This window comes from Pelobates fuscus, chromosome 8, assembly GCF_036172605.1.
Source record: "Pelobates fuscus isolate aPelFus1 chromosome 8, aPelFus1.pri, whole genome shotgun sequence".
Classification (NCBI taxonomy): Eukaryota; Metazoa; Chordata; class Amphibia; order Anura; family Pelobatidae; genus Pelobates; species Pelobates fuscus.
Window position 1 is genome coordinate 175,500,687 of NC_086324.1, and position 17,053 is coordinate 175,517,739.

Here is a 17,053-nt window from a genome sequence, read left to right on the forward strand (position 1 = left end):
GTCACCATACTCACTATTATACCACAACCCTGCCACGGACTCTCAGTGTCATCTTACATAGTCACTATACTTACTATTATACCACAACCCTGCCACGGACTCTCAGTGTCATCTTACATAGTCACCATACTCACTATTATACCACAACCCTGCAACGGACTATCAGTGTAATCTTACATAGTCACCATACTCACTATTATACCACAACCCTGCCACAGACTCTCAGTGTCATCTTACATAGTCACCATACTTACTATTATACCACAACCCTGCCACGGACTATCAGTGTCATCTTACATAGTCACTATACTTACTATTATACCACAACCCTGCCACGGACTCTCAGTGTCATCTTACATAGTCACTAGTATACCACAACCCTGCCACAGACTCTCAGTGTCATCTTACATAGTCACTATACTTACTATTATACCACAACCCTGCCACAGACTATCAGTGTCATCTTACATAGTCACTATACTCACTATTATACCACAACCCTGCCATGGACTCTCAGTGTCATCTTACATAGTCACTATTATACCACAACCCTGCCACAGACTCTCAGTGTCATCTTACATAGTCACTATACTTACTATTATACCACAACCCTGCCACGGACTCTCAGTGTCATCTTACATAGTCACTATACTCACTATTATACCACAACCCTGCCACAGACTCTCAGTGTCATCTTACATAGTCACTATACTCACTATTATACCACAACCCTGCCACGGACTCTCAGTGTCATCTTACATAGTCACTAGTATACCACAACCCTGCCACAGACTCTCAGTGTCATCTTACATAGTCACTATACTTACTATTATACCACAACCCTGCCACGGACTATCAGTGTCATCTTACATAGTCACTATACTTACTATTATACCACAACCCTGCAACGGACTCTCAGTGTCATCTTATATAGTCACCATACTCACTATTATACCACAACCCTGCCACGGACTCTCAGTGTCATCTTACATAGTCACCATACTCACTATTATACCACAACCCTGCAACGGACTCTCAGTGTCATCTTACATAGTCCCTATACTTACTATTATACCACAACCCTGCCACGGACTCTCAGTGTCATCTTACATAGTCACTATACTTACTATTATACCACAACCCTGCCACGGACTATCAGTGTCATCTTACATAGTCACCATACTCACTATTATACCACAACCCTGCCACGGACTATCAGTGTCATCTTACATAGTCACCATACTCACTATTATACCACAACCCTGCCACAGACTCTCAGTGTCATCTTACATAGTCACCATACTCACTATTATACCACAACCCTGCAACGGACTATCAGTGTCATCTTACATAGTCACCATACTCACTATTATACCACAACCCTGCCACGGACTATCAGTGTCATCTTACATAGTCACCATACTCACTATTATACCACAACCCTGCCACGGACTATCAGTGTCATCTTACATAGTCACCATACTCACTATTATACCACAACCCTGCCACAGACTCTCAGTGTCATCTTACATAGTCACCATACTCACTATTATACCACAACCCTGCCACGGACTATCATTGTCATCTTATATAGTCACCATACTCACTATTATACCACAACCCTGCCACAGACTCTCAGTGTCATCTTACATAGTCACTATACTTACTATTATACCACAACCCTGCCACGGACTATCAGTGTCATCTTACATAGTCACTATACTTACTATTATACCACAACCCTGCAACGGACTCTCAGTGTCATCTTATATAGTCACCATACTCACTATTATACCACAACCCTGCAACGGACTCTCAGTGTCATCTTACATAGTCACTATACTTACTATTATACCACAACCCTGCCACGGACTCTCAGTGTCATCTTACATAGTCACTATACTTACTATTATACCACAACCCTGCCACGGACTATCAGTGTCATCTTACATAGTCACTATATTCACTATTATACCACAACCCTGCCACGGACTATCAGTGTCATCTTACATAGTCACTATACTTACTATTATACCACAACCCTGCCACAGACTCTCAGTGTCATCTTACATAGTCACTATACTTACTATTATACCACAACCCTGCCACGGACTATCAGTGTCATCTTACATAGTCACTATACTCACTATTATACCACAATCCTGACACGGACTCTCAGTGTCATCTTACATAGTCACTATACTTACTATTATACCACAACCCTGCCACTGACTATCAGTGTCATCTTACATAGTCACCATACTCACTATTATACCACAACCCTGCCACGGACTATCAGTGTCATCTTACATAGTCACTATACTCACTATTATACCACAACCCTGCCACGGACTATCAGTGCCATCTTACATAGTCACCATACTCACTATTATACCACAACCCTGCCACGGACTATCAGTGTCATCTTACATAGTCACCATACTCACTATTATACCACAACCCTGCCACGGACTATCAGTGTCATCTTACATAGTCACTATACTCACTATTATACCACAACCCTGCCACGGACTATCAGTGTCATCTTACATAGTCACTATACTTACTATTATACCACAACCCTGCCACGGACTATCAGTGTCATCTTACATAGTCACCATACTCACTATTATACCACAACCCTGCCACGGACTATCAGTGTCATCTTACATAGTCACCATACTCACTATTATACCACAACCCTGCCACGGACTATCAGTGTCATCTTACATAGTCACCATACTCACTATTATACCACAACCCTGCCACGGACTATCAGTGTCATCTTACATAGTCACCATACTCACTATTATACCACAACCCTGCCACGGACTATCAGTGTCATCTTACATAGTCACTAAACTTACTATTATACCACAACCCTGCCACGGACTATCAGTGTCATCTTACATAGTCACTATACTTACTATTATACCACAACCCTGCCACGGACTATCAGTGTCATCTTACATAGTCACTAAACTTACTATTATACCACAACCCTGCCACGGACTATCAGTGTCATCTTACATAGTCACCATACTCACTATTATACCACAACCCTGCAACGGACTATCAGTGTCATCTTACATAGTCACCATACTCACTATTATACCACAACCCTGCCACGGACTATCAGTGTCATCTTACATAGTCACCATACTCACTATTATACCACAACCCTGCCACAGACTCTCAGTGTCATCTTACATAGTCACCATACTTACTATTATACCACAACCCTGCCACGGACTATCAGTGTCATCTTACATAGTCACTATACTTACTATTATACCACAACCCTGCCACGGACTCTCAGTGTCATCTTACATAGTCACTAGTATACCACAACCCTGCCACAGACTCTCAGTGTCATCTTACATAGTCACTATACTTACTATTATACCACAACCCTGCCACAGACTATCAGTGTCATCTTACATAGTCACTATACTCACTATTATACCACAACCCTGCCATGGACTCTCAGTGTCATCTTACATAGTCACTATTATACCACAACCCTGCCACAGACTCTCAGTGTCATCTTACATAGTCACTATACTTACTATTATACCACAACCCTGCCACGGACTCTCAGTGTCATCTTACATAGTCACTATACTCACTATTATACCACAACCCTGCCACAGACTCTCAGTGTCATCTTACATAGTCACTATACTCACTATTATACCACAACCCTGCCACGGACTCTCAGTGTCATCTTACATAGTCACCATACTCACTATTATAACACAACCCTGCCACAGACTCTCAGTGTCATCTTACATAGTCACTAAACTTACTATTATACCACAACCCTGCCACGGACTCTCAGTGTCATCTTACATAGTCACTATACTTACTATTATACCACAACCCTGCCACAGACTCTCAGTGTCATCTTACATAGTCACTATACTTACTATTATACCACAACCCTGCCACGGACTATCAGTGTCATCTTACATAGTCACCATACTCACTATTATACCACAACCCTGCCACGGACTATCAGTGTCATCTTACATAGTCACCATACTCACTATTATACCACAACCCTGCCACAGACTCTCAGTGTCATCTTACATAGTCACCATACTCACTATTATACCACAACCCTGCCACAGACTCTCAGTGTCATCTTACATAGTCACTATACTTACTATTATACCACAACCCTGCCACAGACTCTCAGTGTCATCTTACATAGTCACTATACTTACTATTATACCACAACCCTGCCACGGACTATCAGTGTCATCTTACATAGTCACCATACTCACTATTATACCACAACCCTGCCACAGACTCTCAGTGTCATCTTACATAGTCACCATACTCACTATTATACCACAACCCTGCCACAGACTCTCAGTGTCATCTTACATAGTCACCATACTCACTATTATACCACAACCCTGCCACAGACTCTCAGTGTCATCTTACATAGTCACTAAACTTACTATTATACCACAACCATGCCACGGACTCTCAGTGTCATCTTACATAGTCACCATACTCACTATTATACCACAACCCTGCCACAGACTCTCAGTGTCATCTTACATAGTCACCATACTCACTTTTATACCACAACCCTGCCACAGACTCTCAGTGTCATCTTACATAGTCACTATACTTACTATTATACCACAACCCTGCCACGGACTATCAGTGTCATCTTACATAGTCACCATACTCACTATTATACCACAACCCTGCCACGGACTATCAGTGTCATCTTACATAGTCACCATACTCACTATTATACCACAACCCTGCCACAGACTCTCAGTGTCATCTTACATAGTCACCATACTCACTATTATACCACAACCCTGCCACAGACTCTCAGTGTCATCTTACATAGTCACTATACTTACTATTATACCACAACCCTGCCACGGACTCTCAGTGTCATCTTACATAGTCACTATACTTACTATTATACCACAATCCTGCCACGGACTATCAGTGTCATCTTACATAGTCACCATACTCACTATTATACCACAACCCTGCAACGGACTATCAGTGTCATCTTACATAGTCACCATACTCACTATTATACCACAACCCTGCCACAGACTCTCAGTGTCATCTTACATAGTCACCATACTCACTATTATACCACAACCCTGCCACGGACTATCAGTGTCATCTTACATAGTCACCATACTCACTATTATACCACAACCCTGCCACAGACTCTCAGTGTCATCTTACATAGTCACCATACTCACTATTATACCACAACCCTGCCACGGACTATCAGTGTCATCTTACATAGTCACCATACTCACTATTATACCACAACCCTGCCACAGACTCTCAGTGTCATCTTACATAGTCACCATACTCACTATTATACCACAACCCTGCCACGGACTATCAGTGTCATCTTACATAGTCACCATACTCACTATTATACCACAACCCTGCAACGGACTATCAGTGTCATCTTACATAGTCACCATACTCACTATTATACAACAACCCTGCAACGGACTCTCAGTGTCATCTTATATAGTCACCATACTCACTATTATACCACAACCCTGCAACGGACTCTCAGTGTCATCTTATATAGTCACCATACTCACTATTATACCACAACCCTGCCACGGACTATCATTGTCATCTTACATAGTCACCATACTCACTATTATACCACAACCCTGCCACGGACTCTCAGTGTCATCTTACATAGTCACTATACTTACTATTATACCACAACCCTGCCACGGACTCTCAGTGTCATCTTACATAGTCACCATACTCACTATTATACCACAACCCTGCAACGGACTATCAGTGTAATCTTACATAGTCACCATACTCACTATTATACCACAACCCTGCCACAGACTCTCAGTGTCATCTTACATAGTCACCATACTTACTATTATACCACAACCCTGCCACGGACTATCAGTGTCATCTTACATAGTCACTATACTTACTATTATACCACAACCCTGCCACGGACTCTCAGTGTCATCTTACATAGTCACTAGTATACCACAACCCTGCCACAGACTCTCAGTGTCATCTTACATAGTCACTATACTTACTATTATACCACAACCCTGCCACAGACTATCAGTGTCATCTTACATAGTCACTATACTCACTATTATACCACAACCCTGCCATGGACTCTCAGTGTCATCTTACATAGTCACTATTATACCACAACCCTGCCACAGACTCTCAGTGTCATCTTACATAGTCACTATACTTACTATTATACCACAACCCTGCCACGGACTCTCAGTGTCATCTTACATAGTCACTATACTCACTATTATACCACAACCCTGCCACAGACTCTCAGTGTCATCTTACATAGTCACTATACTCACTATTATACCACAACCCTGCCACGGACTCTCAGTGTCATCTTACATAGTCACTAGTATACCACAACCCTGCCACAGACTCTCAGTGTCATCTTACATAGTCACTATACTTACTATTATACCACAACCCTGCCACGGACTATCAGTGTCATCTTACATAGTCACTATACTTACTATTATACCACAACCCTGCAACGGACTCTCAGTGTCATCTTATATAGTCACCATACTCACTATTATACCACAACCCTGCCACGGACTCTCAGTGTCATCTTACATAGTCACCATACTCACTATTATACCACAACCCTGCAACGGACTCTCAGTGTCATCTTACATAGTCACTATACTTACTATTATACCACAACCCTGCCACGGACTCTCAGTGTCATCTTACATAGTCACTATACTTACTATTATACCACAACCCTGCCACGGACTATCAGTGTCATCTTACATAGTCACCATACTCACTATTATACCACAACCCTGCCACGGACTATCAGTGTCATCTTACATAGTCACCATACTCACTATTATACCACAACCCTGCCACAGACTCTCAGTGTCATCTTACATAGTCACCATACTCACTATTATACCACAACCCTGCAACGGACTATCAGTGTCATCTTACATAGTCACCATACTCACTATTATACCACAACCCTGCCACGGACTATCAGTGTCATCTTACATAGTCACCATACTCACTATTATACCACAACCCTGCAACGGACTATCAGTGTCATCTTACATAGTCACCATACTCACTATTATACCACAACCCTGCCACAGACTCTCAGTGTCATCTTACATAGTCACCATACTCACTATTATACCACAACCCTGCCACGGACTATCATTGTCATCTTATATAGTCACCATACTCACTATTATACCACAACCCTGCCACAGACTCTCAGTGTCATCTTACATAGTCACTATACTTACTATTATACCACAACCCTGCCACGGACTATCAGTGTCATCTTACATAGTCACTATACTTACTATTATACCACAACCCTGCAACGGACTCTCAGTGTCATCTTATATAGTCACCATACTCACTATTATACCACAACCCTGCCACGGACTCTCAGTGTCATCTTACATAGTCACCATACTCACTATTATACCACAACCCTGCAACGGACTCTCAGTGTCATCTTACATAGTCACTATACTTACTATTATACCACAACCCTGCCACGGACTCTCAGTGTCATCTTACATAGTCACTATACTTACTATTATACCACAACCCTGCCACGGACTATCAGTGTCATCTTACATAGTCACTATATTCACTATTATACCACAACCCTGCCACGGACTATCAGTGTCATCTTACATAGTCACTATACTTACTATTATACCACAACCCTGCCACAGACTCTCAGTGTCATCTTACATAGTCACTATACTTACTATTATACCACAACCCTGCCACGGACTATCAGTGTCATCTTACATAGTCACTATACTCACTATTATACCACAATCCTGACACGGACTCTCAGTGTCATCTTACATAGTCACTATACTTACTATTATACCACAACCCTGCCACTGACTATCAGTGTCATCTTACATAGTCACCATACTCACTATTATACCACAACCCTGCCACGGACTATCAGTGTCATCTTACATAGTCACTATACTCACTATTATACCACAACCCTGCCACGGACTATCAGTGCCATCTTACATAGTCACCATACTCACTATTATACCACAACCCTGCCACGGACTATCAGTGTCATCTTACATAGTCACCATACTCACTATTATACCACAACCCTGCCACGGACTATCAGTGTCATCTTACATAGTCACTATACTCACTATTATACCACAACCCTGCCACGGACTATCAGTGTCATCTTACATAGTCACTATACTTACTATTATACCACAACCCTGCCACGGACTATCAGTGTCATCTTACATAGTCACCATACTCACTATTATACCACAACCCTGCCACGGACTATCAGTGTCATCTTACATAGTCACCATACTCACTATTATACCACAACCCTGCCACGGACTATCAGTGTCATCTTACATAGTCACCATACTCACTATTATACCACAACCCTGCCACGGACTATCAGTGTCATCTTACATAGTCACCATACTCACTATTATACCACAACCCTGCCACGGACTATCAGTGTCATCTTACATAGTCACTAAACTTACTATTATACCACAACCCTGCCACGGACTATCAGTGTCATCTTACATAGTCACTATACTTACTATTATACCACAACCCTGCCACGGACTATCAGTGTCATCTTACATAGTCACCATACTCACTATTATACCACAACCCTGCAACGGACTATCAGTGTCATCTTACATAGTCACCATACTCACTATTATACCACAACCCTGCCACGGACTATCAGTGTCATCTTACATAGTCACCATACTCACTATTATACCACAACCCTGCCACAGACTCTCAGTGTCATCTTACATAGTCACCATACTTACTATTATACCACAACCCTGCCACGGACTATCAGTGTCATCTTACATAGTCACTATACTTACTATTATACCACAACCCTGCCACGGACTCTCAGTGTCATCTTACATAGTCACTAGTATACCACAACCCTGCCACAGACTCTCAGTGTCATCTTACATAGTCACTATACTTACTATTATACCACAACCCTGCCACAGACTATCAGTGTCATCTTACATAGTCACTATACTCACTATTATACCACAACCCTGCCATGGACTCTCAGTGTCATCTTACATAGTCACTATTATACCACAACCCTGCCACAGACTCTCAGTGTCATCTTACATAGTCACTATTATACCACAACCCTGCCACAGACTCTCAGTGTCATCTTACATAGTCACTATACTTACTATTATACCACAACCCTGCCACGGACTCTCAGTGTCATCTTACATAGTCACTATACTCACTATTATACCACAACCCTGCCACAGACTCTCAGTGTCATCTTACATAGTCACTATACTCACTATTATACCACAACCCTGCCACGGACTCTCAGTGTCATCTTACATAGTCACTAGTATACCACAACCCTGCCACAGACTCTCAGTGTCATCTTACATAGTCACTATACTTACTATTATACCACAACCCTGCCACGGACTATCAGTGTCATCTTACATAGTCACTATACTTACTATTATACCACAACCCTGCAACGGACTCTCAGTGTCATCTTATATAGTCACCATACTCACTATTATACCACAACCCTGCCACGGACTCTCAGTGTCATCTTACATAGTCACCATACTCACTATTATACCACAACCCTGCAACGGACTCTCAGTGTCATCTTACATAGTCACTATACTTACTATTATACCACAACCCTGCCACGGACTCTCAGTGTCATCTTACATAGTCACTATACTTACTATTATACCACAACCCTGCCACGGACTATCAGTGTCATCTTACATAGTCACCATACTCACTATTATACCACAACCCTGCCACAGACTCTCAGTGTCATCTTACATAGTCACCATACTCACTATTATACCACAACCCTGCAACGGACTATCAGTGTCATCTTACATAGTCACCATACTCACTATTATACCACAACCCTGCCACGGACTATCAGTGTCATCTTACATAGTCACCATACTCACTATTATACCACAACCCTGCAACGGACTATCAGTGTCATCTTACATAGTCACCATACTCACTATTATACCACAACCCTGCCACAGACTCTCAGTGTCATCTTACATAGTCACCATACTCACTATTATACCACAACCCTGCCACGGACTATCATTGTCATCTTATATAGTCACCATACTCACTATTATACCACAACCCTGCCACAGACTCTCAGTGTCATCTTACATAGTCACTATACTTACTATTATACCACAACCCTGCCACGGACTATCAGTGTCATCTTACATAGTCACTATACTTACTATTATACCACAACCCTGCAACGGACTCTCAGTGTCATCTTATATAGTCACCATACTCACTATTATACCACAACCCTGCCACGGACTCTCAGTGTCATCTTACATAGTCACCATACTCACTATTATACCACAACCCTGCAACGGACTCTCAGTGTCATCTTACATAGTCACTATACTTACTATTATACCACAACCCTGCCACGGACTCTCAGTGTCATCTTACATAGTCACTATACTTACTATTATACCACAACCCTGCCACGGACTATCAGTGTCATCTTACATAGTCACTATATTCACTATTATACCACAACCCTGCCACGGACTATCAGTGTCATCTTACATAGTCACTATACTTACTATTATACCACAACCCTGCCACAGACTCTCAGTGTCATCTTACATAGTCACTATACTTACTATTATACCACAACCCTGCCACGGACTATCAGTGTCATCTTACATAGTCACTATACTCACTATTATACCACAATCCTGACACGGACTCTCAGTGTCATCTTACATAGTCACTATACTTACTATTATACCACAACCCTGCCACTGACTATCAGTGTCATCTTACATAGTCACCATACTCACTATTATACCACAACCCTGCCACGGACTATCAGTGTCATCTTACATAGTCACTATACTCACTATTATACCACAACCCTGCCACGGACTATCAGTGCCATCTTACATAGTCACCATACTCACTATTATACCACAACCCTGCCACGGACTATCAGTGTCATCTTACATAGTCACCATACTCACTATTATACCACAACCCTGCCACGGACTATCAGTGTCATCTTACATAGTCACTATACTCACTATTATACCACAACCCTGCCACGGACTATCAGTGTCATCTTACATAGTCACTATACTTACTATTATACCACAACCCTGCCACGGACTATCAGTGTCATCTTACATAGTCACCATACTCACTATTATACCACAACCCTGCCACGGACTATCAGTGTCATCTTACATAGTCACCATACTCACTATTATACCACAACCCTGCCACGGACTATCAGTGTCATCTTACATAGTCACCATACTCACTATTATACCACAACCCTGCCACGGACTATCAGTGTCATCTTACATAGTCACCATACTCACTATTATACCACAACCCTGCCACGGACTATCAGTGTCATCTTACATAGTCACTAAACTTACTATTATACCACAACCCTGCCACGGACTATCAGTGTCATCTTACATAGTCACTATACTTACTATTATACCACAACCCTGCCACGGACTATCAGTGTCATCTTACATAGTCACTAAACTTACTATTATACCACAACCCTGCCACGGACTATCAGTGTCATCTTACATAGTCACCATACTCACTATTATACCACAACCCTGCCACGGACTATCAGTGTCATCTTACATAGTCACCATACTCACTATTATACCACAACCCTGCAACGGACTATCAGTGTCATCTTACATAGTCACCATACTCACTATTATACCACAACCCTGCCACGGACTATCAGTGTCATCTTACATAGTCACCATACTCACTATTATACCACAACCCTGCCAAGGACTCTCAGTGTCATCTTACATAGTCACTATACTCACTATTATACCACAACCCTGCAACGGACTATCAGTGTCATCTTACATAGTCACCATACTCACTATTATACCACAACCCTGCAACGGACTATCAGTGTCATCTTACATAGTCACCATACTCACTATTATACCACAACCCTGCCACGGACTATCAGTGTCATCTTACATAGTCACCATACTCACTATTATACCACAACCCTGCAACGGACTATCAGTGTCATCTTACATAGTCACCATACTCACTATTATACCACAACCCTGCAACGGACTATCAGTGTCATCTTACATAGTCACCATACTCACTATTATACCACAACCCTGCCACGGACTATCAGTGTCATCTTACATAGTCACCATACTCACTATTATACCACAACCCTGCCACGGACTATCAGTGTCATCTTACATAGTCACCATACTCACTATTATACCACAACCCTGCCACGGACTATCAGTGTCATCTTACATAGTCACTAAACTTACTATTATACCACAACCCTGCCACGGACTATCAGTGTCATCTTACATAGTCACTATATTTACTATTATACCACAACCCTGCCACGGACTATCAGTGTCATCTTACATAGTCACTATATTTACTATTATACCACAACCCTGCCACGGACTATCAGTGTCATCTTACATAGTCACTATACTTACTATTATACCACAACCCTGCCACGGACTATCAGTGTCATCTTACATAGTCACTAAACTTACTATTATACCACAACCCTGCCACGGACTATCAGTGTCATCTTACATAGTCACCATACTCACTATTATACCACAACCCTGCAACGGACTATCAGTGTCATCTTACATAGTCACCATACTCACTATTATACCACAACCCTGCAACGGACTATCAGTGTCATCTTACATAGTCACCATACTCACTATTATACCACAACCCTGCCACGGACTATCAGTGTCATCTTACATAGTCACCATACTCACTATTATACCACAACCCTGCAACGGACTATCAGTGTCATCTTACATAGTCACCATACTCACTATTATACCACAACCCTGCAACGGACTATCAGTGTCATCTTACATAGTCACCATACTCACTATTATACCACAACCCTGCCACGGACTATCAGTGTCATCTTACATAGTCACCATACTCACTATTATACCACAACCCTGCCACAGACTATCAGTGTCATCTTACATAGTCACCATACTCACTATTATACCACAACCCTGCAACGGACTATCAGTGTCATCTTACATAGTCACCATACTCACTATTATACCACAACCCTGCCACGGACTATCAGTGTCATCTTACATAGTCACCATACTCACTATTATACCACAACCCTGCCACAGACTATCAGTGTCATCTTACATAGTCACCATACTCACTATTATACCACAACCCTGCAACGGACTATCAGTGTCATCTTACATAGTCACCATACTCACTATTATACCACAACCCTGCCACAGACTCTCAGTGTCATCTTACATAGTCACCATACTCACTATTATACCACAACCCTGCCACAGACTATCAGTGTCATCTTACATAGTCACCATACTCACTATTATACCACAACCCTGCCACAGACTCTCAGTGTCATCTTACATAGTCACCATACTCACTATTATACCACAACCCTGCCACAGACTATCAGTGTCATCTTACATAGTCACCATACTCACTATTATACCACAACCCTGCCACGGACTATCAGTGTCATCTTACATAGTCACCATACTCACTATTATACCACAACCCTGCCACGGACTATCAGTGTCATCTTACATAGTCACCATACTCACACAACCCTGCCACGGAAGCTCGGTGTGGCCTTACAGGGATAACATGCCGTTTGTTTCCTCAAAGAGAACACTCACCGTGGAGGTCTCATTGGTCTCCGTCCTGAGAATGTCGTGAGCCGCACTGAGCATGACCACGTAGGCAAAGTTATTGCACAAACCGAGTAACCTAAAAGAGAGAGACAGCCACTGAGAGCGTGACACATACAGACAATGCGAGACAGCCGCTGACAGCGTGACACGTCCAGACAGTGCGAGACAGCCGCTGACACGTCCAGACAGTGAGACAGCCGCTGACACGTCCAGACAGTGAGACAGCCGCTGACACGTCCAGACAGTGAGACAGCCGCTGACACGTCCAGACAGTGAGACAGCCGCTGACACATCCAGACAGTGAGACAGCCGCTGACACATCCAGACAGTGTGAGACAGCCGCTGACACATCCAGACAGTGTGAGACAGCCGCTGACACATCCAGACAGTGTGAGACAGCCGCTGACACGTCCAGACAGTGAGAGACAGCCTCTGACACGTCCAGACAGTGTGAGACAGCCGCTGACACGTCCAGACAGTGAGAGACAGCCTCTGACACGTCCAGACAGTGTGAGACAGCCGCTGACACGTCCAGACAGTGAGAGACAGCCGCTGACACGTCCAGACAGTGAGAGACAGCTGCTGACACGTCCAGACAGTGAGAGACAGCCGCTGACACGTCCAGACAGTGAGACAGCCGCTGACACATCCAGACAGTGAGACAGCCGCTGACACATCCAGACAGTGTGAGACAGCCGCTGACACATCCAGACAGTGTGAGACAGCCGCTGACACATCCAGACAGTGTGAGACAGCCGCTGACACATCCAGACAGTGTGAGACAGCCGCTGACACATCCAGACAGTGTGAGACAGCCGCTGACACGTCCAGACAGTGAGAGACAGCCTCTGACACGTCCAGACAGTGTGAGACAGCCGCTGACACGTCCAGACAGTGAGAGACAGCCGCTGACACGTCCAGACAGTGAGAGACAGCCTCTGACACGTCCAGACAGTGTGAGACAGCCGCTGACACGTCCAGACAGTGTGAGACAGCCGCTGACACGTCCAGACAGTGAGAGACAGCCGCTGACACGTCCAGACAGTGAGAGACAGCCGCTGACACGTCCAGACAGTGAGAGACAGCCGCTGACACGTCCAGACAGTGAGAGACAGCCGCTGACACGTCCAGACAGTGAGAGACAGCCGCTGACACGTCCAGACAGTGAGAGACAGCCGCTGACACGTCCAGACAGTGAGAGACAGCCGCTGACACGTCCAGACAGTGAGAGACAGCCGCTGACACATCCAGACAGTGAGACAGCCGCTGACACATCCAGACAGTGTGAGACAGCCGCTGACACATCCAGACAGTGTGAGACAGCCGCTGACACATCCAGACAGTGTGAGACAGCCGCTGACACATCCAGACAGTGTGAGACAGCCGCTGACACATCCAGACAGTGTGAGACAGCCGCTGACACGTCCAGACAGTGAGAGACAGCCGCTGACACGTCCAGACAGTGAGAGACAGCCGCTGACACGTCCAGACAGTGAGAGACAGCCTCTGACACGTCCAGACAGTGTGAGACAGCCGCTGACACGTCCAGACAGTGAGAGACAGCCGCTGACACGTCCAGACAGTGAGAGACAGCTGCTGACACGTCCAGACAGTGAGAGACAGCCGCTGACACGTCCAGACAGTGAGACAGCCGCTGACACATCCAGACAGTGAGACAGCCGCTGACACATCCAGACAGTGTGAGACAGCCGCTGACACATCCAGACAGTGTGAGACAGCCGCTGACACATCCAGACAGTGAGAGACAGCCTCTGACACGTCCAGACAGTGTGAGACAGCCGCTGACACGTCCAGACAGTGAGACAGCCGCTGACACGTCCAGACAGTGAGAGACAGCCGCTGACACGTCCAGACAGTGAGAGACAGCCGCTGACACATCCAGACAGTGTGAGACAGCCGCTGACACATCCAGACAGTGTGAGACAGCCGCTGACACGTCCAGACAGTGAGAGACAGCCGCTGACACGTCCAGACAGTGAGAGACAGCCGCTGACACGTCCAGACAGTGAGAGACAGCCGCTGACACGTCCAGACAGTGAGAGACAGCCGCTGACACGTCCAGACAGTGAGAGACAGCCGCTGACACATCCAGACAGTGTGTGACAGCCACTGACACGTCCAGACAGTGAGAGACAGCCTGCAGTGACATTTTGCGACATATTTACCAGAAAGCTGACAAATTCCTCCAGCCAGAACTGGTTTCTGTTTGAGGTGGGGGAACTGGAAGCACATCTTCCTCTTCTTCATCATCATCGTCCTCATCTATAAGAAGGAATAACAGACAGATCCGAGACCGGCAATACATCACGACTGGGCTAGCAACACAAATCACACACGGAGGATGGGACCGATAGTGTGTACAAAGAATGTATTGTAATGTATGTATATACACATACAATGGGTAAACCTTGGCCCTCATATAGTGTGTGTGTGTGTGTGTGTGTGAGCACATTGGATACACACTGAATTTCTTATTACAGAGTGTGTGTGTGTGTGTCTGTGTGTGTGTGTGTGAGCACATTGGATACACACTGAATTTCTTATTACAGAGTGTGTGTGTGTTTATACACAGAATGTATTATAATGTGTGTGTGTGTGTGTGTGTGTACAGAATGTATTATTGTGCGTGTGTGTATGTGTGTGTGTGTGTGTGTGTGTGTGTGTCAGTGAGTGTTCACACTGTATGCCTGTCTCAGTGAGAGCCATGAAGGGGTTAATTAGTGCCCCCCAATCTCACCTTCCCAGTGGGACCCACTGGCCCCTGCAGAGAGCCCCCTGTTCTCCATGTCTGATCCTCAGGCAGAGCCAGCAACCTGCAGCTTTCTGGATTCACTTCCTGGTTCCACTAACCACGCCCACTCGTGGTTACTGTTACTAAGCTCTTAAAGGGACAGTATCTAAAACTTACTGTTAAAGAAACTCTGCAATTACTTGTCATATATCTTTATATTAACATACACCGCCTCTCCTTTTTTTAATTGATGCATATTGAAATTTCTGAGGAAATCACAAGCCTCCCTTCTCTCTTTAACGTGCCTTGGTTTATTAATAAAATATTGGGCGCGGGCTTCAGAAGTAAGAGACGTGCCTGTGTGATTTCTCTCTCCATCTTTATAGAAGTTTATTCTTATATACCCGGTTATCCTACCCTAATAATCAAATGGCAACACTGACTG

General features: G+C 44.1%; 1 protein-coding gene across 1 annotated transcript in view; it reads right to left on the reverse strand.

Moving 5' to 3' along the window:
* CLN3 (CLN3 lysosomal/endosomal transmembrane protein, battenin) overlaps window positions 1–16,736 on the reverse strand; it is a 49,236-nt gene extending 32,500 nt beyond the window's left edge. Inside the window, exons 1-3 of the mRNA XM_063430884.1 lie at window positions 16,615–16,736; window positions 16,043–16,139; window positions 13,842–13,932 (exon numbers count right to left, since the gene is read on the reverse strand). Coding sequence (XP_063286954.1) covers window positions 13,842–13,932; window positions 16,043–16,139; window positions 16,615–16,663 — 237 coding nt within the window. The 5' untranslated portion in view covers window positions 16,664–16,736. The remainder of the gene's footprint in view (window positions 1–13,841; window positions 13,933–16,042; window positions 16,140–16,614) is intronic.
* Window positions 16,737–17,053: the final 317 nt, after the last annotated feature.